The sequence below is a fragment of the Choloepus didactylus genome, chromosome 13 (assembly GCF_015220235.1).
Source record: "Choloepus didactylus isolate mChoDid1 chromosome 13, mChoDid1.pri, whole genome shotgun sequence".
Lineage (NCBI taxonomy): Eukaryota > Metazoa > Chordata > Mammalia > Pilosa > Megalonychidae > Choloepus > Choloepus didactylus.
In genome coordinates this window covers 12,504,301-12,528,241 of record NC_051319.1, presented here as the reverse complement: position 1 = coordinate 12,528,241, position 23,941 = coordinate 12,504,301, and the positions used below count along the sequence as shown (strand labels likewise).

At 37.4% G+C, this 23,941-nt stretch overlaps 1 protein-coding gene across 1 annotated transcript in view; it reads right to left on the bottom strand.

Annotated features, from left to right (window-relative positions):
* The window catches only part of IQGAP2 (IQ motif containing GTPase activating protein 2), a 311,908-nt gene that overhangs the window by 44,261 nt on the left and 243,706 nt on the right, over nucleotides 1-23,941 (bottom strand). Inside the window, exons 15-21 of the mRNA XM_037801784.1 lie at nucleotides 20,566-20,733; nucleotides 16,274-16,416; nucleotides 12,039-12,209; nucleotides 7,639-7,722; nucleotides 6,355-6,426; nucleotides 5,667-5,736; nucleotides 2,214-2,422 (exon numbers count right to left, since the gene is read on the bottom strand). Coding sequence (XP_037657712.1) covers nucleotides 2,214-2,422; nucleotides 5,667-5,736; nucleotides 6,355-6,426; nucleotides 7,639-7,722; nucleotides 12,039-12,209; nucleotides 16,274-16,416; nucleotides 20,566-20,733 — 917 coding nt within the window. The remainder of the gene's footprint in view (nucleotides 1-2,213; nucleotides 2,423-5,666; nucleotides 5,737-6,354; nucleotides 6,427-7,638; nucleotides 7,723-12,038; nucleotides 12,210-16,273; nucleotides 16,417-20,565; nucleotides 20,734-23,941) is intronic.

Below are 23,941 nucleotides of genomic sequence, written 5' to 3'. Positions count from 1 at the left end.
TTAAATTTAGTGTGCTGCAGAAAATATAGATCCTGCACCAAATAAACATCTCTTCCCTTGGTCTCAAGACAGAAGCTGACGTTTTAAAACACAGTCAATATCATCCTTTACTCTTTTTTTGGCCTGATTTGCCTTAGTCCTAACCAGATCTGCTTCATTCATTCAACTGAGGTCTGAACTCTTTTTCAGCTTTTTTTAACAGTTGCTGTATAAGGTAATACTGACACTCATAGCTGCTGAGCTCTAGTGCTGAGTTTCGGGTTAAGTTTTCCTTTAATCTGAGTGTATGCTTCATCTTTTTTCTTCTTTATGCCTGTAAGAAACCTCCACCTTCAGTTGCTTTGTGTCCCTCTTTCCAAACCATTCTTTTTACCTAATACCAACATTAGCCACTTCACACACCCACTGTCTGAGGTTTTTAGAACTGCCAATTTTAAAAGAGTTAGAAAACACTACACCAGAGAGAGCTAGAGTTGCTCTATAAAAACTAAGCCACTTCCCTTTAAAACCTTTTATCTTACTGAACACATACTCAAGTTTAATTCTACCACTCAAAGAAAAATCACTGGAAATGTGCAATGACTGTATTTTCATAAAAGACATATTATTCAAACCCTTTACAGTTTTGCAACTAAGGGCTTATTTTTAAAGTCCAGACATTTCCTGTTTACAATTTTATGGGACTAAGTACAAGAGCAGTTTAAAAGTTTATAAATGTACTCTTGGAAGGAACTTCTGGAATAGATTATACTTTAAAAGTTCTCATATGTGTCAAACAATACATGATTTTTTTTCTTTTAAAGAGTAAAGTACTATTTTTTTTCTGGAAAAAATAAGGGAAACGAATGTAGTTTTATTCTTTAATATTTAGAAAAGATGGTCATTTCCCACTTTACAAATTGCTGTTTTCCTTATTTCCTCTTCAGCTATATATTATTATCTCTATGTGGGCTGGAGGACACAGTTGGGGCATTCAGAGTTCCACCTAATTGGGGGTCTCACTGGACTGTTCCTCTCCAGTTTTCCAAACCATTTGCTCAGTCACTGGCATTTGCTTCTCCACCTTCAACCGACTGTAGCCTTCTCAGAGCCTGGGAAAGGTCAGCTTTTCTGAAAACTGATGTGGCATACTGGAAAGGGGCTGGGACATGGAGAGAGAGGTCTTACCCTAGAAGTTTCCTGCTCTTGGATAAAAACGTTACTTTTCATACTGTTTTATAGAGCTCTGGCATTGGCAGGTTTCACAAAGAATAAAACTATGGCTTATTTATCTAGAGGCTATTATTGGGCCAGTACCACTCTGGGGGGACATTTTGGAAACCTGTAGGGGTGTTTTTGAACATTTTAACAATCAGAAGGCACTTCTGGCTTCTAGTGGGTGAAGGCTAGGGATGTCAGATGCCCTACTGTCCAGAAATTTGTGGGACAGGCCTGCACAAATAGCTGTCCCACATTTTGCATGGCAAGACTATTACATGTTCTGCTGGATTTGCACATAGGTAGAAAATCTGTCTGTGATCATCTGAGCCTGGAATCTAATTGTTGTACATGGAAGCACTATACATTTTCCCTCACATTTTTAATATATGCTGAATTTGCCAGGACTGCAACTGCTGTGTAAATTGGGCCCACTTTGCTTATTCTGAACTTTATGAAGAGTTGTTTGCCAATTTGGAAAAAGAGATCCCTGACAGCCATACCACTCACCCAAATCAGTCTCCTCTGTAGTTCTCTTGTTCATGGTTATTCTGTGAAGACACCCAAGCCTCTGGCCACATTACTGTGTTTTCTGATGTAGTCAGGCCCAAGGATTTTCATATCAAAATATGTATTTTATTATAAATTGCTTTATTTTTATTTCTAGTAAAATAAAGGCCCTAGTTTTATTAAGGAACACATATGAGAAGAGTATATTATATGTAAATTTTATTTCAGAATCTAAAGGGAGGCAGCGTTACAAAATATGTTATAAAAAGGGGCATAGAAGTTTGTAGGTCTGAAGACCACAGATTTTGTAATAAAAATGGTAAATGAACTTTGGCCAACTTATTCCAGATTCCAAATAGTTTAGCTGGACCAAGGTGTTGTGAGTGTGTGTATATATAAGTGTGTACATATGTATACATATATGTAGGTATATGGGCATATATATATATGTATACATATGCATTTTCTCTCTTCTGGGAGCCAATAGTCCCACAAACTCCACTAACCTGTAGTGTGATCCTGTTCTTCACCAGGAGTCCAATTTTGATGTCCATCAGGTTCAGGTCTTTCTCCAGCTGCAGATTGGCTCTGATTTTGGTTACCACTTCTTCCCTTAATCGTGCTACTTCCAGCTCCTCCTGGAAATCTAAGTCACTTTGCTCCAACAGGTGTACAAATCTGCGGATTACTGTCAATGGTGGGTTTTTGGAATTAACTGCAGGGAAAGGAATAGGTGTAATTTAATTATGGAAGCTTGGAACTGTCACCAACAGGAAGGAAATCAGGTCTTAATAAAGCATTACCAGAAAAAATACAAGATCAAAAGTACTTGGCCTGTGGAGGGACTCAAACTGCTCCATGTAAAATCTGGACAAGGAAACCAACTGACCATACCAATAAATGTGCCTCACTGATAATGTCTGGTGCCACTATTTTCTATTTATGTGGCACTCGTTTATCAGGTCTCTCTCCCCCGTTCCCAGGACTCATGCACTGAGAAGATAGTACTATCTGTGCTTTACAGATGGGGAACCTGGGAAAGAACGTTACCTCAGCTCTGAGAGCTTGTGTCTGAGCCAGATAAGAGATTTATGTTCTTGCTGCAGGAAGTAGAAAGTGGTTTCTCTCAGACCAAAAACCTTTGGGAAGGAGCAGGAACTCAGTGAAGACTGAATTAGAAAAGGTCAATGAAGGAAAAACCGTAAAGACTAAACAGGATGCAGTGGAACAATAAGTGGAACGAATGTTCTGCTTGGCAGGAAAACAAAGATTTTAGAAATTGAAAGTTGGTTCCTGTCCCTTCAGCATCGACCAAGGGAGGGTGACCAGCATCAGCTCTCCAGAGGGGTATTTTCCCAGAGCTTCCAGAAGGCTTTCTTTTAGTAGCTTGAATCTTACACATTAATTTCTTGGCACTCTGACTCTTGAAGAAAAATGATGTGTATCGTGAGATCATCTCTGGGTAAACTGCAAGAATAAACTGTCTGGACCTTCAAGGATGAAGGATTAGGCTCGGCAATACAGAAATGACTTGAAAGAGCCCAGTCCAGTTGGGGCAATGTCAATAACCTTCTTTTCCCTTATACTTATGGCTTTTGTCAATCTTCCTTTTACCTCCAACTTGGTTCTGGTGGTGTTTTGACACTCAAGGAAGAAAAGGAGCTAAACCAACAATATGAACAATGAACAGCATGAACCTGGCCTGAACAACCAAATAGAGAGTTATCTATATCATTATTTTGTCAGTTATGATGGGCTTTATTGGAGACATGGAACCCTTCATTTCCTGATCATGAAGCACGTGTGAATTAATTTTCGTTCCAGTTCTAACAAAGATGCTGTTGATGGCATGAACATTTCAGAAAAAACCTGAGTGATGCAGCAGAGCTCATGATTGCAACTAAGTTGATCAAACATTAGCCATCCCTTTATGTCTATAGTTGATGGCTCCATAACCCTCTCCCAAGAACTGTCTATGTTTGAATGTGCTAGCAGGCCTGTTAGAAACAACTAGTAGACATTTCAGCTTTACTAATTATTAATGCTTAAAATGATTATTTTCTTTATCAACTCTAGGCTTTTCGACATCTTCCATTTAGGAATCACTTTGTGGTATTTTAATTTCAAGAAATATAACTTCATAGTTGGCAGCTATAAATGGCCACATCCTAGTTCTGGCAACTTCCAAGTATCTGAGTCAGACTGATTATGCCTTTCAAAAGGGAAAGGATGAGAACAGATGATAGACTAAGAAAAATGATCATTTCTTTTTAGATTTCAAAAAATGTCTTAGTTTTATGAAGATGTTGAATTGAAAGAAATGAAAATTTATAGTTCAGTTACCACAAACCACTTTATTTACCAAAGCCCACAGAAGCTTAGATCTAACTTATTCACTAATGGTTTTTTATGTGCCATCTATGTTTTAAAACAAAATTGCCTAGGTCTTAAATTGCAATTTCTCTGTCTTTGATATTAAAAAGCAAAACAAAACAAAATAAAAACAAAATGTAAATAAAGGAAAAACATCACCACAACCACCTACAAAAATATGTTACCTGGAATGAAACAACAATGAGCCCGTGTTCATTTGGAAAATTTATTCTTAAATTGTTTTTTTATGTACAAAGGCATTAGCAAACCTTTTTGTAGCATATTAGGGCTCAGAAAACAAACTCCCTAATTCAGTGTTCTTGTAAAACACTTGAAGACAACCTACCAAATGAGAGCTGACTCTCAATTCAAAGGTGAAGAAGTTGTGGCATTGAAAAGACCAGCTGATCTTTCCTTACTGACTTTCATATTAAATTCTAGAATCTAATGGAATAAGATATTATCAATAGATTCTGTAGGCTGGAGGCAGAATCTGGCTTCCAAAGTTTCCCTAGGCTTTTCCTTAACAAGTACCAGGGAAAATCATTTTGAACCATGTACTTTGTCCCATAATTCACATAGATTCTCACAACAAAGGATGCCAAAGGCTGCCAGCTGAATTACTTCCTAAACACAGTGCTAGCAAAATTACTAAAGAGTTATATATTTTCTAAAAGAAAAAAAAAAAAAAAAAAGAGAGCAGCATTAGAGAGAAGAGGACCATTTTCATTACCAAGAGACCCAAGTAATGATTATTCTTTGAAAACTAATTTTGAGTGACCTGAATAAGTTTTTAAAAATATTGCTCATAAATTGATGAGTAAGATCCTTCACTTAATCTAGTACCTGTGCATGTTTTTGTGCTAATTAGAATGTTTAAACATCAGTATATAAGGGATGATTTTCAACATGTGAAAAACAGAAAAACCAGCAGAGTTGGGACTGCAAGTTGATGATACAAAGTGTGATTATTTCTGGATGATCTTTATTTTCTCTTTTGGATATTCTGCTGCTTTCAAACTTTCTACAAATGGTATATAAGAAAAATATTTTTAAAAATCATAGGTACTGTGAGAAGTCCAGAATTACATTATAAGATGTTTATAGTTATCCTCTTTGGGAGATGAGACTACATGTTTTTCTTCTTTTTCCATCTTATTCTTAATTCCAAAATTTCATATATGAACATGTCTTACTCTTAAAATCAGAGAAAAAAATCATAGGCCAGCTAATAAATGAAGCAATTCCAATGGTAGCATGTTTTCTGGTTAGCTCTTGCATAAGATTCCCAACTCTGGTTCAAATTTAATCTAAAAATATCAGCATTTTAGCCAACTCTGCTCTTTCTGAAGAAAAAATTATATCCACCCTGCTTTTCCCTGCCACTGACAATATAAAGGCCCATTTCCTGTCACCACATGTCCCTTTTTGTACCAGTTCAGATGCTCTGACAGGAGACAATCAAAATCTACAGGAAATAATGAGCATTCTCTGTTCTTGCAGTATTGTCTGAAGTGACTAACATGGAAACAAATTGTCCTTGTCTGTTCTCTAAGGAATCCATGCTCAGTTTCAGAAACACTTACCCAATGTTTTGTAATCATCTCTAGCTTTGTTTGCTCTCAATAGCGACTGTATTTTCACAATTTCTTTTTTCTGCAAAAGATCAAGACAAGTCATGACCTTCCAGAGTTCCATCAACTCCACAGTTTGTGGACTCCCATTATTTTAGAACCGAGAGTATTTGCATGTAGTGTATTCAAAATTTGTTTTTCTGTTTTCCTTGAAGAAAGGATCAGATAAGTAAGCTAAAAGTATAAACGAGATTGTAGGGGACTGCTCAAATAAAGAGATCTAAAAAGAGAGAAGAATTTTACCACAGAACTTGGATGATCCAATCTATGTTCTCATGGCTATTCTTTAAAGATTCTGAAGAAAAATTCCTCCTGTGGATTTCTATTTCATCAGGTAGCAGGTCAGAAAAACTGCACATGCAGTGTTAAATAATATTTCTTTAGAATATCCTCTCTGTAGAGTTATTAGCCTATCATTCATATCCTACCCAGTCCTGACTGGTGAAGTCTCACTCTGAACTTGATTTTTGAATAAAAAAGTAAGCCTTCAAATAGTATAACATTGAAATCTAAGATCTATTTTTTTTCTAATAATGCTCATTTCTATCATTTAATAAAAATCATTCAATGCTAACATTCAAGAAAACATTCATTTAGTTCATTCTCAGCCGGGATAAAAACCCACGAGTGTTTTTCTTACGTGATCTTTGAAATACTGCAGTCGTGAAAGGTAGCTCTTTCTTGCTGCTACCATTCGATACCAGGACTGAATCTAAAAATAAGTTAAATAGAGAAATCAAAGTAATTACCAAACAGGTCTAAATATCTTTCTATGCAGTCTTTCTGAAAATAGTATTGATATTTTATTTGACATAAAAATAAATAGCCTGGTAAACTATTAACTATCTCAAGCCTACTCATTTTCTACTTTTTTCATTGCTTTTTCTCTTAAAGGAATCAAAAACACTTTATATGTTACTCTTACTCTCACCACCTTAAAAGGAGAGAGATGGGGAAGGTAATGTAGCTTTGTAATATTTCGCTTTTATCTCAAGAGATAAAAGCCAAGAGGGCAAGGCATTATGCTGAGAGTTGCAATGAGTAAGGGAATCAAATTTAACTAAGCCTCTATCTAATGCCAGGGTTTCTTCTAACAACCTTTAAGTGGATCCAAAATCCTTTACGTTTTTACAGGAAAACATAAAGAGGTCTCATGAGGAACCAACTGCCACTGACAGTTTTCTCAGAGAAAAGGCATTTGCTCCATGATAAGTGCAGGACCTTATTTTATTAAATGAAGGGCTAAAAAGGGATGACTCTAGACCATGTCCTTCTCTTCCTTCACAGTTCAGGTCTTTTAAACTAATCTAATCTGATTCTAATTTCTCTGCAGCCTCACTATTCCCACTCTCATCTAGATTTCTAAGTTGTCTACAGTTCATTTCTGTACAGTCCTTTGGTTTCCAGCTGTGGGACAGTGGGTACTGCAGCACCTGTTTCTTTCCTCTCATCTCTGAGCAATCAGCTCAGTTAGTGGAAAGCTGAGTCAGACTGGCTCAATACCCTAATACAGGTCCTAAATTGGCTCTGATTGCTCTTGTCATTGGTTCTGCATCAATTTCCTTACAATTAAAGTTTTGTGCTGTTAAGTTTAAGTATTATTAGCTAATGTGATAAGAGGAACACCAAATAATTTTGGGTTTTCCCTAGACTTTAAATCACCACTTTGGATTTTTAGACAAAAAGCATTTACTGGTTACAAAGCACTTTCAACTTTGATTCTCATAACCACGTAAAGAACCTGAGCCAGTTATTGTGGTTTAATTGACTAAGTAGTGGAGTTGAGACCCAAGCCCAGGACTCCCTTCTAACTAACTTCAAGGTTCATCCATACTCTTTCCACAGTTCTGTCTTTCCGAATCAAAACTAAAATGAGGGGAAAGGTTTAAGTCAAGCATTTGATACAGTAGGAAAGGCTGTTTACCTTCACAATAGAAGGAGTGTTATCAATGAATGTTTGCCGCCTGCTCATGTACTCTTTCCGTTTTTTACGTCCCTTCCAAAAAGCCTATGGAAAATAGTAGATAACAATTACTTATAAGCAACAGTTTCCCACAAGTTATTTAGAAAGTGCAAGTAATAGGGTAATCTCAGGAGGCACTGAGTTGGGACCCTCCTCTCCAAATCTCATCTGGACCTCATCTCTGGGGCAGAGGCAGAGAGCACCAGCTCACAGCTGAGACTTGTCTCAAGCTCAGAAAAGCAGAGTGAGGGTGAGAAGTTACCATGTATTAGCACAGTGTCCTGCGTGAAAGCTTAATTTTAACAAGGTCCTCAGTGACAAGAAGAAATAATACAATGGGATTTCCCTGAAGCACACAAGCAGGATTATTAACTGGGTACTGCTGTTATTTGTTAACAATAAATGATGCTTCAAAATAATGACTAATAAGCATCTTTACTCCAACAAGAGGTCCACTGTGGCCCAGACTTGAAAGGAATATGCTCCCCTGATTTGCAAACCTGGATCTCGATTCCCTGGATCCCTGAAAGTAGGCGTGCTGTAACTGAACATTTATACATTTATAATTTCATGTGTTTCCACAGAAAGTTTAATGACACATCACCATTATGATTATCACCATGAAAGGGAATATTTTATGGAGAATGTTTATAAAAAATGAATACAAACTGGTATCTCTGGAAGCATTAAATCTGTATCTGTTCATTCCAATCCATTTATGAGCCTCTTTTTATTGAAATGTATCTTTGTGATTCATCTCAATTCTCAGGTTTTGTTTTTCTAATTAAACATGAAATACAAGCTCCTTATTAAAATGGACAAATAAAACAATCAAATTATTTTTGTGAATTTCTGTTCACATCTGTAAATATCAATCCACTTTATCCATTTTTTAAAAAAGGTACATGGAATTTTATTGCTATTTCAAAAGAAACTTTTTTTCTGAAATGATGCAAAACAGGATGGAATCAAAATGATTAACTTGCTCCAGACTTCGCCTCTCACTCAACTCATATCCCTAGAAATGACAAATATGGTTGAAAACGACTTAAGTTTTAAATAGTTATAGACTCAAAGGGTGTTGCAAAAATAATATGTTGAGTTCCATGTACCCTTCACACCAAGTTTCCCCAGTGGTAACATCTTACAAATATGCTTTTAAAGCAATCCACAGTAGTGCTAGAAAATAAGAAGGCATATGGATAAAAACTATGAGGGATCCTGGAAGAAAGAAGGCAATTGGAATTGGACTGAAAGAGGGAACCACGGAATGTAATTCCTTGCCAATATGTCAGTCTCTTTGGGATGGCTCTAAGCTTGAGGGAGGCCTTGGGCAGAAGTCAGAGCAATTTTGGGAAAGTTATCACCTTACCTACTGCCCTAAGCCGTTCACACAAAAGTATAGATGGGAGTCAGAAAAACCACAGAGGGGTGTAGCCTTTTTGGAGTGTAAACGAGCAATATCAAATTTAAAATTTTTATCCTTTCACCTAATATTTCTATTTTCAGTGTATCTAGCCTAGGGAAATACAAACACCTGTGAAGAAAACCACATGTAAGGATTTTTTATTGCAGCATTGTTTGTAATAACAAAAATCTGCATATAGCAGATTGTTCATAAATAGGGGAATAGATAAACTGTGATTACACTCATACTCCGGGATGTTACACAGCAGTTAAAAAGAATGAGGTAAAACCACATATACTCATTAGGAAAATGTTCCATATTTTGAAAAGAGGGAGCTCTCGAAGACAGTACTGCTAAAAGTAAAAGTAAATCGTAGCTTAGTGCATGTAATATAACATCACATGTTAACAAAAAGAAAAGCACAGAATAATACTACATAATTCTATGTGAACAATCTGTACCACAATGCCTAGAAGATCTTTTAAGATATACAGCAAACACAAAGAAAGGGTATAAAGTAAAATGTACCTATGTCCATCCCTGTCTTCATCTAGCTACTCTCCAAAGGAAACTACTATTAACTTGTTACCTGTCCTTTGAAATACACACAACAAATAGACATATGTCCCTATTGCACACAAAATATAAACTTTTATAAATGTTTGGATACATATGTGTTTATGCATCCTTTATTTTTGATAAGATGGGATCCAATATTTTGCCAAGGTGTGCTTTTTTCCTCTAGATTATATATAGCAAGAATATTATTTCAAATAGAGAAACAGATTCTCTCCGTTCTTTTTAAATGACTGTACAGTGCTCTCCAATATAGATTCATCATGATTTAATTTCCCTAGTGATGGACATTTAGGTTGTCACCATTCTTTGGGCAGTAAAAAACCTTGCACACACATTGTTCTATATTTTGTGTGAATGTTTTCATCAAGATAGATTCATAGAAGGAAATTAGTATGACATTAAGTATTGACAGATACCACTAAGTTATCCTTCAAAGAGTATAAGATAGACTTTTCTTCAAGGGTCTCACTGAAAAAGACTGATGATATTCAAATTGACAGGAAAAAACTGCTGCCTCATGTTTACTCCCTCATCAATAGAGAAGGAGCTTGGTTTTTTTTTTCTTTAGTAGGCATCTGAATTTCCGTAGCTTCACAGTGTTTAATATCCGGCTTAGCAGATTTCCTCCATCTACCTACCTGACCAGTTAGTTATCTTCTACAGATTGTCCCCGCCTAGTCTTGAGTGTTTAGCCTTCCAGATGAACTTTAGAATCAGTCAGGTAGGAAGCTTGAGCTGTTCTATGGAGGGGAACTCTTCAGATTTCAGACTGCTGTCCTATCTCTGGGTAAACTAGTCATTTCAGCGAGAAGTGAGATTAGCATGATGCCCTTTGGTTCATGGTCTTTTGGTTTTGTGGGTCAGTGTGTCTCTATTGACCACATGTTTATCTCTGGTCTATGTCTGTGAAGGAAGCCAGGGAGGTGAGCCTTTAGATTTCTTGCCCTCCTAGTTAGAAAACTGTGAGAAGAATGGTTAAAAAAAAAAAAAAAAAAGGCACAGCAGAGATGACGTCATAGTTCAATGTTTTCTTCTGCTGAGGTGGAGGAAAAGGCTCCAAATGATCGTTCCTGTCCTTCCCCAGCCCTCTCATGACTTCAGCCCCAGGTCCTAAAATGAAAGGGATACTATACTGGTGCGTGCTTCAGAATTTCTTCCACTGCAATCTTGCTCTGTGCACAGAGACTGGAGAGAGTGGTACTGGTCCAAGTGGTGTCACATTGCCTGACACTCTGAATTTTCTGCAAAATTAGAGCCTTAAAATCAGCTGATGTTTCTTTCTCTATTTCTAGGCTTCAGTTCACTATTCATCGTTTTGCCTACCATTTGTTTTTAAGAAGGAATAAACTAAAAAACTTATTGGCTTGCCTAGAAAAAAATCCTTTAAGGAACAGATTCAGGGGAGAAATTTCATTAAAAGTGTCACCATTTATGCCTTGCCAGCTTCCTAAGATCTGAACAAATTCAAATGTTTGAGCACCTGTCATATGCAAGACACAAGAACACAAAAGTTTGTAAAACCCACTTTCTGCCCCAAATGATATGGCAGTTAGGTGGCAGAAGCCAACAAGTACATCCACAATCACAAAAAAGAAGCTCTTCAAACTTAAAAACTTGCAATTTAGGACTTTTCAGTTATTGGCCAAAACAAAAAACAAAAACAAAACCATCAGTTGCTACCAATCCATAATAATATCACTCTGGATTCACAAACAAAAGGACACACATTTGGCCTTTCAGAAGGCAGTGTGCTGATACTGGGAATCCAGAGGAGAAACATCTAAATCTGGCAAGATTCCTCCCCTACCAGCCACAAAGCCTGGACAAGTCATCCAAGCTTAAGACCAAACTTAACACTAAAAAATTTGGAAATGAGAATTTCTCTTGCATGCCTAAATAAAGAATGATAGATTATGCAAGGGAGAAGTTTCATCTGGAGATGCTAAGTCTGTTTTTAGTTCATTATTTCTACTGTTCTGTCAGGCTAGGAACTCAGATGCCATTCAACATCCACCAACCATTAAAAAACCAAATCGTAAAGCACCCAACTCAGATAGTGAGGAACACAGGGAGATCCAGCTTTTTAGGGAAGAAGGACTAACTCTGATCTGAGGTATCCCTCTGGCTCTGTCTGGGTCTGAGCAAATCCACAATGCCCCAGAATAATCTCCAGAAGACCACATGTTAAGTCTTTCAAAAGCAAGATCCTCCCCATCTCAAAGCCTTAATAAAGGAGACTAGGGAGCAGGGATAAAGGAAAAATCTGTAGTCAGATTTGCCTGTCAGAATGCCAATAGTTGACTGGCCTACTCTATTATCAAATAAAACATCTTCAGGGGACATGGTTGTGTCTAGTGGTAGGTGATTCACATACCTGTATTTTGACCACATTCTCTTCTTGGTCATACAAAAATGATTTTCTAGTTTCAAACTCTTGCTTAAGTTGGGCTCCTGAACTTGTGGCTTGAAATCGAAGAACTGTTTCTTCTGAAGCAGTCCACATCTTGTCACGAATGTAGTTTTTCGTAGTTTCCTCAATAATTTCCTGGCAAGAGATATTTCTTATGGTTACACTTCACACATTGGGTGAAGGGAGCATACAGAATTGCTTCTGGAAATTTTATCTTTAGAAAATGATACAGAGAGCTCTTTCTGGCTTTGGGTTTAAAATGGATTTGCCCAGAGCTAAGGAATGAATTGGCTTAGCTTCTTCCTAGCAACAGTCATTGATTTTGGAATCCTCTGGGGTTTGTGCTGAGGTGAAAAAGGAACATGGTTGAATGGTCTCAGAATTTGGAGTTGGAGATGTACAGATGATGCTCGCAAGGACTGAGCATGAGGTCTGAGCTCCACAGTGTGTGCAAGGGACAAGGATGAGGACTGTAAGAATATACATTGTCTCCTTCCCTCCCTTGGGCTGCCAAGGAGAAGACTACATGTTCATGTAGTCTGCAGGCATTCCTCTTCTCTTTCCCACCCAGGCCAAATTAGGCAGACCTCTGCAACAAGATGAGAAGACTCAAAATTGATGCTCTGAGGGAAAATAAAACACTGGGGGCAAAAGGGGACGAGGAGAAGAAAGACAAGACCTATGGTTGGCAGATAGGGGAAATCTAGAGGAGAGAGAAGAAAGGAAGAAGAGGATTGTGAGAAGTCTTTCTGTGGGTTATGGACTGGGTTTATTTTTGCATTCTTTGAGAGATGCAAGCAAAACCAGACTTACTTCTACAGCTGATGCCTCTTAACCAGTGCATTTGGGGCCAATGGTTTGGTTAATTTCAACAATAAGTTAAAAGTGAAATCAGATGCACAAATACCTTTAATAGAAGGCATGTGCATTTGTTTGATAAAATCAGTAACTTCAGGTTGTTTAGAAGAAATACCTTTTTTTTTTTTTTTTTTTTTTTTTTTTACAGTGCAGATTCAACACTTTTTAATAATCCTAATGTTCTACCACTTAATATAACAAAGTTATGTCTAGGGCATCTTTGGCTGCCACATGAACGGTTTATGGCTCTGAATTTTAAGCCTTTGATGCTTTCAAAGAGAAAGTCTTTGCCCTCTTTACTCAAGCTGGGCAGGAAGCCAGACTTCTTCTTTAAAGGATAACTACCCTGCAAAGCCTTGTGGGTCCAGGAGGCTCTGTCAAATGCCACCCCCTTTCTTCCTGCAGGTCAGAGGAGCAGTAATTTTAGTCTTCCAGCACTTCAACTGATCTTATGAGTTAGAACATACGATTTCAGTGTAACTCAGGCTTTCTAGTCTGAAAAGACTTCTTGCATCCATCTTCTCACAGCTGGATCGCTCATTTCTTGGATTTATTATAGATCTTAGAAACAAGATCAGAAGAGGAAGAACTGTGAGGCACAGTTTAGCCTCCATTCTTGCTTTGTGAGAAGAGGTAAAGGGAAGGCAGCATTCAGTGTGCACCTACTGTGTCATGTTATGTGTCTGTCACATAATCCTTACAAACACCCTCAAGTAGGAGACTGACAAATTTCTTGTATTTAAGCTTTATTTTTTCTTGAGGCACTTTGCTTATGAAGCACATATAAAATATTTTCCACCAAAAAAGTTGGATCCATCTGTTTTGATCATCACATATGATTTTTTTATACTATCCATAATTTCATTTTCAACAAATTAGCACCAATAATCAATGCTACAATGTCATTTTCCTGTAAATTGTAGGAGCTTTGAATGTCTGAAATTAGTTAATAAACTATGTTCACAAGTATCTTCTGGCCATTCAAAATTTTTGGTAGCATTGTTAGCCTCAGGTCACATTTTTCTCTGAGTTTAGTAAATACTGTACTGGTGATTCTGTTTGCAATATTGCTACATTGCAATCTTTGATGTTGATTCTTAATGATTCTTTAAGAGCGATATTTGTGTTCTGTTTTTTTCCTCAGAATTATAACTCAATTATTGTCAATATTTTCCCTTTAAACATACTACAATGCCTGGATCCATCAGCAATTTTCCCAAGTCCAAGTCGACCTTGGTGAACATTCCTTCAAGAGTATTTCCCTCTGGAAAGCATCATTTATTTTTTAAAGGGTCTCCATATATGTGCTAGAATAAATCTATGTCTTGAGCCAGAATCTTCTGTTCTCAATATCAGAGAAATGGACACATGATAAATCACTCAGAGCTACTTGCTGCTGTGTCAAAACAAAGCCAAAAGTGGAATAGTGGGAAAGATACCAGATTAGAAATTGGGAGCACTGGGTATACGGGAAAGCCCCATTTATTGATGAATTCTGCCACTTAGCACAAAATGCTTCAGTCACTCTGTGTTTCAGTTGTCCCATCTATAAAAATGGGGGCTGATACCATTTGCTCTGTCTCTACTCAGAGGATTCTTTAAGGATCAAATTAACATGAAAGTGCTTTGTAAAGTGAAACGCTATACAAACACAGGGTACTTGGCTATATTTACAGGTTTCATAAGTGTGTATGTGTAGTGCTACACATTCTTTATGTATTTGTGGGCAAACCAGTTACGAGTGATTACTTTTGGTTATAACTTGTTGCAGACATCTTGTTACAAGGGTTAATTCTAACTTCACATTCCTTTGACTTCACTACCTCCTCTTTCTTCTTGGCCTCCCGCCAACTTCACACAAAACAGAGTAGAACTTCTTTATTATGAAGGCTCACAAAGAGGGCCATTGGGGCAATATCTACCTTGCCACCTGTTAACAGCTAAGTCCTCTTTTATTTTAGGAAATCTCTACAAGGCATCTAGTTTCTTATTTCGTGCTGTAAGAAAATAAACAAACAGATCTAATAAAGCCATGATCATAGACAGAGAGGCCAATTTATTGTCAATCTTCCCCTAACATTCCTTTAAATAAGGAGGGTAGAACTAAAAAAAAGAATGAATTAAATGACCCAGCATTGAGTCCGAAAAGAAGTCTTTGTTCCTACTTTTTCTCATTGCTTTGCTCTTGCTGCTTGATACCTTTCTCTGTAAATTCTCAGTCCTGGACTCTTGCACATATACAAACTTGAATTTCTGGGAAAGGATTATAACCCAAATGGACAAGACATTCAGTGGGAAATCAGTAGATGCCCTGTGATTTAGGCCATTCTTGTAAATTATGATAAAATGAATTTGAACAAGAGATTCTGACATGGACTCTTCTAAATGGATTTCCTCTTCCTGTTTTTAATATATTAAATGTCCTAACAGCTAATAATGCAGCTATATATGATAACTAAAAGACTGTTTCTTTGTTTCTAACAAGAAGCCCAGATAGGTGCTATTTAAATAGGTCTTTGGGTTTAAAAAAAGGGATGGGGGAGGGATAAATTGTTTTTGATAAGTAAAATCTGGTAGACCAAAAGCTTTCAAATACAGGTCAAGGACTAGTTACAAGGGACCTTTTATAGTTAAATAAAAATTTTGAGTCACTGTAACATGTTTAATTCTCGGTTATGGGCACATGGCTAATTTTTAAAATGCCAGCTAATCAAAAACCCTGTATAAAATGCACTCAATTGTTAGCACTTACATTTGAATATGGATACATTCAGCACTCTGGAAGTAAGATTAATTTAAACATCTAACATACTAAGATGACTATCTTATTAGAAGCAAACATTTACAGTTTACCCTTCCTGTTCTTTGCACAACTCTTGGAGATGGCTGGGTCCAGGTGTGGCACAGAAGCCCTCTCTGGCACTTTGTAGGACAAAAATAACATTTTGGTTTAAAAGGTATTGTGTTAAGTTGTAGGCTAAAGGGGGTGCTGGGGATAAGACATTTTGAATACTGATAAGCAAGGATATCATCAGTAACTGAGCTAAATTGTGTCGACGAAAACTTGAAGACTGATTTCTTAGGATAATCTACCATTCAAAATAAGCTGCAAAAGCTTTCATCCCCCTGCTCTCTTTGGTTCTGTATGGCCAATTTGAGTAAAATTCTAAAATGATAGTAACCATACAGCCACATCCAACCAAGCTCGTGAAGACTTTACTCCATATCCAGCCTTCAAATAAATCGATTAGTTCCTCCCATCACTTCTGTGATTCAAAAATGAAAAGCAATCACACTTATCTTTGTATAGTACAGTTTTCTTTCAGACGCCCTCCTCCTACCTCAATTTCTTTTCCCTGGAGCCATGATTCTTTAAGTGAGCCTGTTTCAGGTGTGATCCAGGAACTCTCCGTTGAATCGACGTTGTAATAGTACTTGTATCTTTCCCGAAGGGCGAATTTGAGCCACGACCCTTCACTAGACACTGAATAAAAAAGTGTGTTAAATTCTGCAGAGGAACACTGAACCCTTAAACATTAGTCTAGTTCTTTCAGTATGTAAAATACCAAAATGAATATACATTTTTTCACAAAGCATTTGGATGGTCTAAATTAGTCATTAGAAATGACCCCTAAAATGGAATGAACTTTGTAGTCAATGGGAGCTCCCTGCTAAGCCAAGGAAAAGGAGGGGAGACAGATGTCTATTGCTAGCTCTGGATCCCAATTTTTTTCATGAGTATGAGTAAGAGTTAAAAATAGCCTAAGAGAAGGAAAAGGAATATATGTTCTGGATAGATGTGAAACAGCAACACAGGTAGACAGAGGAGATCAACTAGGAAGGTCCTTTTTGCTTAGGAAGTTTTCCAGCAACTGGATTAAAAGCGTCTCCAATAAGGATTGACCAACAAGGACAGTGGTCCGCATTTACGGAGGGCCAACGAGATGCGATAAACTAAAGCATAAGCAACACATCTTTGGAGATGAGTTTGTATAAAGTACCGAGTGCCATACTTACAACACAAAGATTAAGCAAGGAGAAAGAAAATGTCCAATCCCTCTGACTCACCTTGCTCTACACAACCACCAAAAGCAAGAAAAAATGTTAAAAAATACCTCATTCAGTTTGTGTGTATTGTGGGGTGGGGAAGAGGGAAGAGCTAGAAAATCTGTGGCCGTTATTTAAATTGTTCAAGAAAAATGTCTTCTCTTCATGAATTCAAGGGCTACACTTAATATTTAGAAATCTATTTTGTTGTATAGCCATGGGTCCTGTCCTAAACCAGAGAGCTAAAAACAACAATAAAAAGTTTAAAAGTTCTGACTTAGGTCAAGCTAAGTCAACCGCTGCCAAGTAAGTGTTAGACCTATTACCTTTACAGTTAAATCCAAGTTCAAGTGAATTTCCTCATGAGAATATTAAAATGGATTGACATACCTAAGCAGATATAACTTTAAGGCCCTGATTCCTTATTTGGTTTTAAATGCCCCTCAACTGTTTTATTTGCCAATGCCCAGGAAGAGAGACGCATCTCCCTTCAACTGAGCAGTCAGATAGGTATTGCTCTGTTTAGAATGGTTAAGATGCCCACAAGTAGTAATCATTACATATTAAATTACCAGTGGTTGTCAGATTCATAAATGCTTTTAGAAGAATAACCATTCATCTTAAAGCAACTCAGTGAGAAGGAAAAGAAAGCAAGCAAAGGTGGTGAAAACATGTATCTTCTTTTATTTGCTTAAGAATTGAGAAATAAAAAGGTCTAAGTTAAAAGCCAACCCCATTGGCATTAGAAAGCTTTATCTGGGTTGGGATGTCAGCAGGTAATATAGAAGGAGAATTCCTACCATCTTCACATATGGTTTGAATTTATAATAAGACCAGAGGCTGAGGAGAGTTGGTTTTCAGCAGAGAGCTCAAACATTTTTCCTAAGAAATGTAGTTAGTTACTTAGGGAGAAAGCTGAACACAGGCCTTTGTAAAAGAGATAGATCCTGGTTAGTTAAGAAGTGGTAAGCATTCTAAAAGGAGGACACTTTATAGATAGCTTCAAGAGAAAATTATACCTATATTTCAGAGCTAAGCTGAGCTATAAAAGGTTGATGATTGTCATGTCCCCCGAATAAGGCATGTTCAACTCCTAATCCTTGGTCCTGTGGGCGTGAACCCATTTAAAAATAAGACTTTTGAAGATGTGATTAGTTAAGGTGTGCCCAAACTGAATGAGGGTGAGCCTTAATCCAATAAAGTTGAAGGCCTTATAAGCAAAGGAAGTTGCACCTGGAGAAAAGCCATGGGGAGTGGCCAGGAGCTGGAAGTCAATGGAACCCAGAAGAGAAAGGAGAAGATGCTGCCATGTGCACTGCCATGTAATGGAAAAGCCAAGGAACTCCAAAGACTGACGGCCAGCCAGGAGACACTGACCCTGGGTGGAAGCAAGCCTTTTAGCCTTTGAAACTGTAAGCCAATAAAAATTCCTGTTGTTAAACTGACCCCTTGTATGGTATTTGTCTTAGGAGCCAAGAAACTAAAACAGTGATACACCTAAGGTTGGACACTTCAGCTTGGGAAAGAATAGACATCCTAGAACCAGAGGTGAAAAGATAAAAATAAATCACCCTGTGCACTTGCAGAAACAATGTGCCTAGCTCTTCCTGGAGGTGAAAGTCAACATTTAATTGCTTGGAATCTTCTCTTCTTTCTGGAATAGGGGTTGGCAAATTTTTGCTGTAAAGGGTATTCATAATATATATATCCTAGGATGCACTGAAGGGTAACGTCTGCTAACCGGTGACATAATAGTTTCAGATATTAGTCATGCTTGCTATCTACCAGGTGTTTTGTTAGGAAAGGGGATGTGTGGGAGCAGCCAGGTGATGGATGAGGATGGCCTTGAGACAGTGTAAGTAAGGATAAATTATGAAAGATATCAATGTGATGTGGAGGGAAAGAAAGAAGAGTGAATCTAGAGAATCTCCTAGGTTTCTGAATTGGATATGTGGGGATATTTTGACTCTATTCCCTAAAACATGGGGCATGAACAGGAATAGATGAGTTTGGAGAAAGAAGATAAACTAAGTTTGGGCCTGGATGAATTAAAAAATCATGATGTGACATCTAGGAACTGTACTCCTGCATTAAGACAGTGGTGCAATTCCTTTTCTAGGAAGGATAAGGAAGGGGACCAAGGTTGCCTGAACAATATAGTAACTCTCGATAAACATATGTGAAGGGAATGAAGGAGGCTCCAGGGTGATCAGGTGCCAAGGAAGAGGGTCCTTCTTGTATTTCATTAATTGAAGTATTTGCTGGATCAGAAGGTGGAATCTCCAAGTTGGAAATACATTAGACAAACTTAAAAGTAGTATACAGGGTAATGTTAGACAAATCTCCAGCTGAACTAAAATATGTTTTTCTTAAGTTCTTCTAGGGCCATATACTCTCACAGTCATTTCCTAAAAATGAATACTATTACCTGCAATGTGGTGCAAATACACATCAGCCTAAGAGTCAGGAGACACCTTGAGCCATAACATTAACACAGAGTAGATGCTCGATAAAACTCTACTGAAAGAATGATGCATTAACTCTGCCCATAATTATTTCTCCTTGGATCTGTCACTTTCCCCCTTTGTCTCGGCTATGGTAAATGTGGGTTTCCGTATCTGAAGAATGAGTATTAAACTGCATTCTCCCATATTTTCCAGGGCTAACAGTTCATGACCTGTGGTTGTATCAAGTGGGCATGAATATTTACCATGATTATTGATCTGATCCCTTGGAGGTCAGCTGAATGCAGTTTATTCCATATTTCCAAAACTGCTCTCTACCCCTACTTAATATCTTGCAACCATACATCATTTATCTCATGAATGATTACATGAGAGAAATGTGGGTATAAAAATTTGTCTATATCACTGGAGGAATGGAATAACATGCATGATCACTGTGGTGGTTTGAAGCTATATGTACCCCAGAAAAACATGTTCTTAAATCTAATCCATTCCTGTGGGTGTGAACCCATTATAAGCAAGACCTCTTGATGAGGCTACTTCAGTTAAGGTGTGGCCCAACTCAATCTTGATGGGTCTTAATCATCTTAATGGAGTCCTTTATAAAGAATGAATACACAGAGGGAGAAACTGAAAGCAAATACACACAGAAGAGAAGGGAGAGACCAGCAGATGCCACCTTGTGCCTCGCCAGGTGACAGAGGAGCCAAGGATCACCAGCAGCCAGTCTCTTGGAAGAAAGCATCACCTTGATGATGCCCTGATTTGGACATTTTCCTGAACTCTACCCATAAGCTAATAAATTCCCATTGCTTAAACTGAACCGTATCACAGTATTGCTTTACACAGCCTAAGAAACTAAAACTACCACCCATATATGGCAGGGTCTTCTCAAATACTATATTTTCTCAATTCTGTGATGCCATCCATGCATTGTCACTGAGTTAATCATAGCTTTCCCAAAAAGGAAAAATCTAAAAAATTCCGTGTCATTGTTAAGAAACAAATTTCAGAAACATTAATTTGAAAGCTATTATTTGTCTTAAAATTAAGAAAACACAATACCAAAGAGACTATCATAAAAATTACATTTAGCTTGTCTAAGTGAAGAACGAGCTTACCACTTGCACGTTTGTCTTCTTTTGCTTTCATGAGGGCATCATGGTACCTGTCGGCACATTCAGGAAGTATGTCATTTGCCTTTAAACTGGGAGATGTCAATGCAGACAAAATATCACCTGGGTTTTCTTTCTCCAAATACTGATTAACATCAACCACCAGAGTAATCCCTGGGTAATGAAAAGAATATTTCCATTAGTGGTTACCTTCTACTCTCCTAAACAGCATGTAAAGATATAATTTGATTTTTTAGAAATGTGTTGGTATTAAACCTTCTTACCCTTTGAGAGCATGTACCACATATGCCCAAGCCGGTCACTGACTCACCTAACAATTGAGGTTGTATGAATATGGTCCTACTGGAGCACAGTTTATTAAAAATTGCATTATTTCCTGGTTACTCTAGTGTGGTATCAAGACACTAGGTTTTGCTTTACCACAGTAATTAATGAGGTGAGGAGAGCACATTCCAACAGCAGACACACAGCCCCGACCTAGGTTGTTAATATTTGAGAACCAGCATTACGAAAACATTTATTCATTTATTTTAGAATGAGCTGTGGATATTCTGAAGGACTCTGGCATAGTCGTAGCATACTTCATGGCATTGTCATAAACAACCTAAACAAATATTCCAGTAAGACACACTGGTGAATATGTGCAACAGAGTCCAGAATCTTGGTTCTGGAACCCATTTCAACTGAGAAGGCATTTTATACCATTTTGAATTTCTATGGTAATAAAACCACTTTGGACTCGTGGTTGCCTACAGAAAGTTGACTTGGTGGGTTCTTTTTATCTCGTTTCATGTAAGAATTCTCTGGCCCAATCAGTGGAACTATTGTTTTCACAACCTGTATATGCATTGAGTTAGAAATATAGAACAATAAATCGAAGAAATCAAGTTAAAGTATTTTATAGATGAAAAGATTATTTTGATGAAAAGAGAGAAGAGAAGGATTTTTAATCTTTTATTACACACCTGTTAAACCCTACCATACAACTGCTAAGTGACATATCATCATCAAATTATGTTCACATGTGCACATAACACTATGAGGGCTGAATGGGCAAGAAAAACAAAGTTCTGTTAACAGCCTGGAATCAAGTCATGGAAATGTGCGGGGCATAAAGACAAAGGAGAATTTCCACAGCAAAGTCCAATCATTTCTGAACTGGAATCAAGTCATGGAAATAACTTGGGGAGACATAAAGACAAAAGAGAATTTCCATCACAAAATCCAATCATTTCTGAACAGTTAATGTTCTTCTCTTATACTGGTTAATAGGAAACAACCCCCCTTTCCTCTTCTCCGGGAAACCTTTGTGGGATGGGAAAATGGGGTATTGGTATTTGAGAAGTTTGTGATTTGAGAGAAGCTAAAGGAACAAGTCAACGATAGAATTCTCACATGAATTATATCTGATAGTTTTGTTTAACAAAATAAGATGCAATTTCTCTCCAAAGGGGACATTATAGAGGCACAGATTTCTTGTTCATTGTAATGCTCTTTATCATTGAGTATCAATGTATAAGAATCTGGTCCACAGGTTAATCTTCCAGATAATCGAAGCTTATACTCTTCCTTTCTGTACCAACCCTTATTATTTTTTTTTATTGTGATTGTTCACATACCATACAATTATCGAAAGAGTACAATCAATTGCTCCTGGTACCATCATACAGCTGTACATCCATCACCACAATTAATTTTTGTTCAATTTTTAGAACACTTTCATTACTCCAGAAAAGAAATAAAGACAAAAAAGAAAAAAAAAAGGAAAAGAAAACTCAAATCCTCCCATATCCCTAACCAACCCCCTCCATTGATGACTCATAATATTGGTGTAGTACATTTGTTACTGTTTATGAAAGAACGTTCAAATACTACTAACTGTAGTATATAGTTTGCAATAGGTATATATTTTTTTCCTATATACTCCACTATTAATAATTTCTAATTGTAGTGTCATACATTTGTTCTGGTTCATGAAAGAGATTTCTAATATTTGTACAGTTAATCTTGGACAATGACCACCACAAGGTTTACTGTTTTACATTCCCATCTTTTAACCTCCAGCTTTCTTGCTGGTGACAAAAATGACTCTGAGCTTCCCATTTCCACCACATTCACGCACCATTCAGCACTGTTAGTTATTCTCACAATGTGCTACTGTCACCTCTGTTCATTTCCAAATATTTAAATTCATCCTAGTTAAACGTTCTGCTCATACTAAGCAACCGCTCCCCATTCTTTAACCTCGTTCTATATCTTGGTAACTTACATTTCATGTCTATGAGTTTACATATTATAATTAGTTCCTATCAGTGAGACCCAGCAATATTTATCCTTATGTGTCTGACTTATTTCACTCAGTATATTGCTCTCAAGGTTTCATCATCAACCCATTTTTTTAAAGATGGTTTTGTTCACCCACCATACTTTCCATCCTAAGTAAACAATTGATGGTTCCCTGTATAGTCGCATATTTATGTGTTCACCACCCTCACGACTATCTACAGAAGGACACCTACATTTCTTCCACAAAGCAGGAGGAAGAGTCAAAGAAGGTAGAGAGACAAAAGAAAAAGGAAAAAGAGAGAAACAAACAAAAAACATGACAGCCAGGAAGCAGCAAAATGAAAGATAACCTTAGATCAAAGTAGAATAAAGAGTCAGACAATACCAATGCCAAGAGTCTCACACCCCTCCACTATGCCCCCCTCTTATCTGCATTTACCTTGGTAAATTGCCTTCATTACATTAAAGGAAGCATAATACAATGATTCTGTTAATTATAGCCTCTAGTTTACGTTGATTGTACTTTTCCCCCTATACCTCCCTATTTTTAACACCTTGCAAGGTTGACATTCGTTTATTCTCCCTTGTGAAAAAACATATTTGTACATTTTATCACAATTGTTGAGCACTCTAGGTTTCACTCAGTAATACAGTCCCAGTCTTTATCTTTCCTCTTTTCTTCTGGTGTCCCACATGCTCCTAACCTTCCTCTTACAATCACACTCATAGTCATCTTTGTTCAGTGTACTTACATTGCCGTGCTACCATCATCCAAAATTGTGTTCCAAACCTCTCACTCCTGTCTTTTCCTATCTGTCTGTAGTGCTCCCTTTAGTATTTCCTGCAGGGCTGGTATCTTGTTCACCAACTCTCTCATTGTCTGTTTGTCAGAGAATATTTTGAACTCTCCCTCATATTTGAAGGACCGTTTTGCTGGATATAGGATTCTTGGTTGGCGATTTTTCTCTTTTGGTATCTTACATGTATCATACCACTTTCTTCTTGCCTCCATGGTTTCTGCTGAGAAATCTGCACATAGTCTTATTGAGCTTCCTTTGTATGTGATGGACTGCTT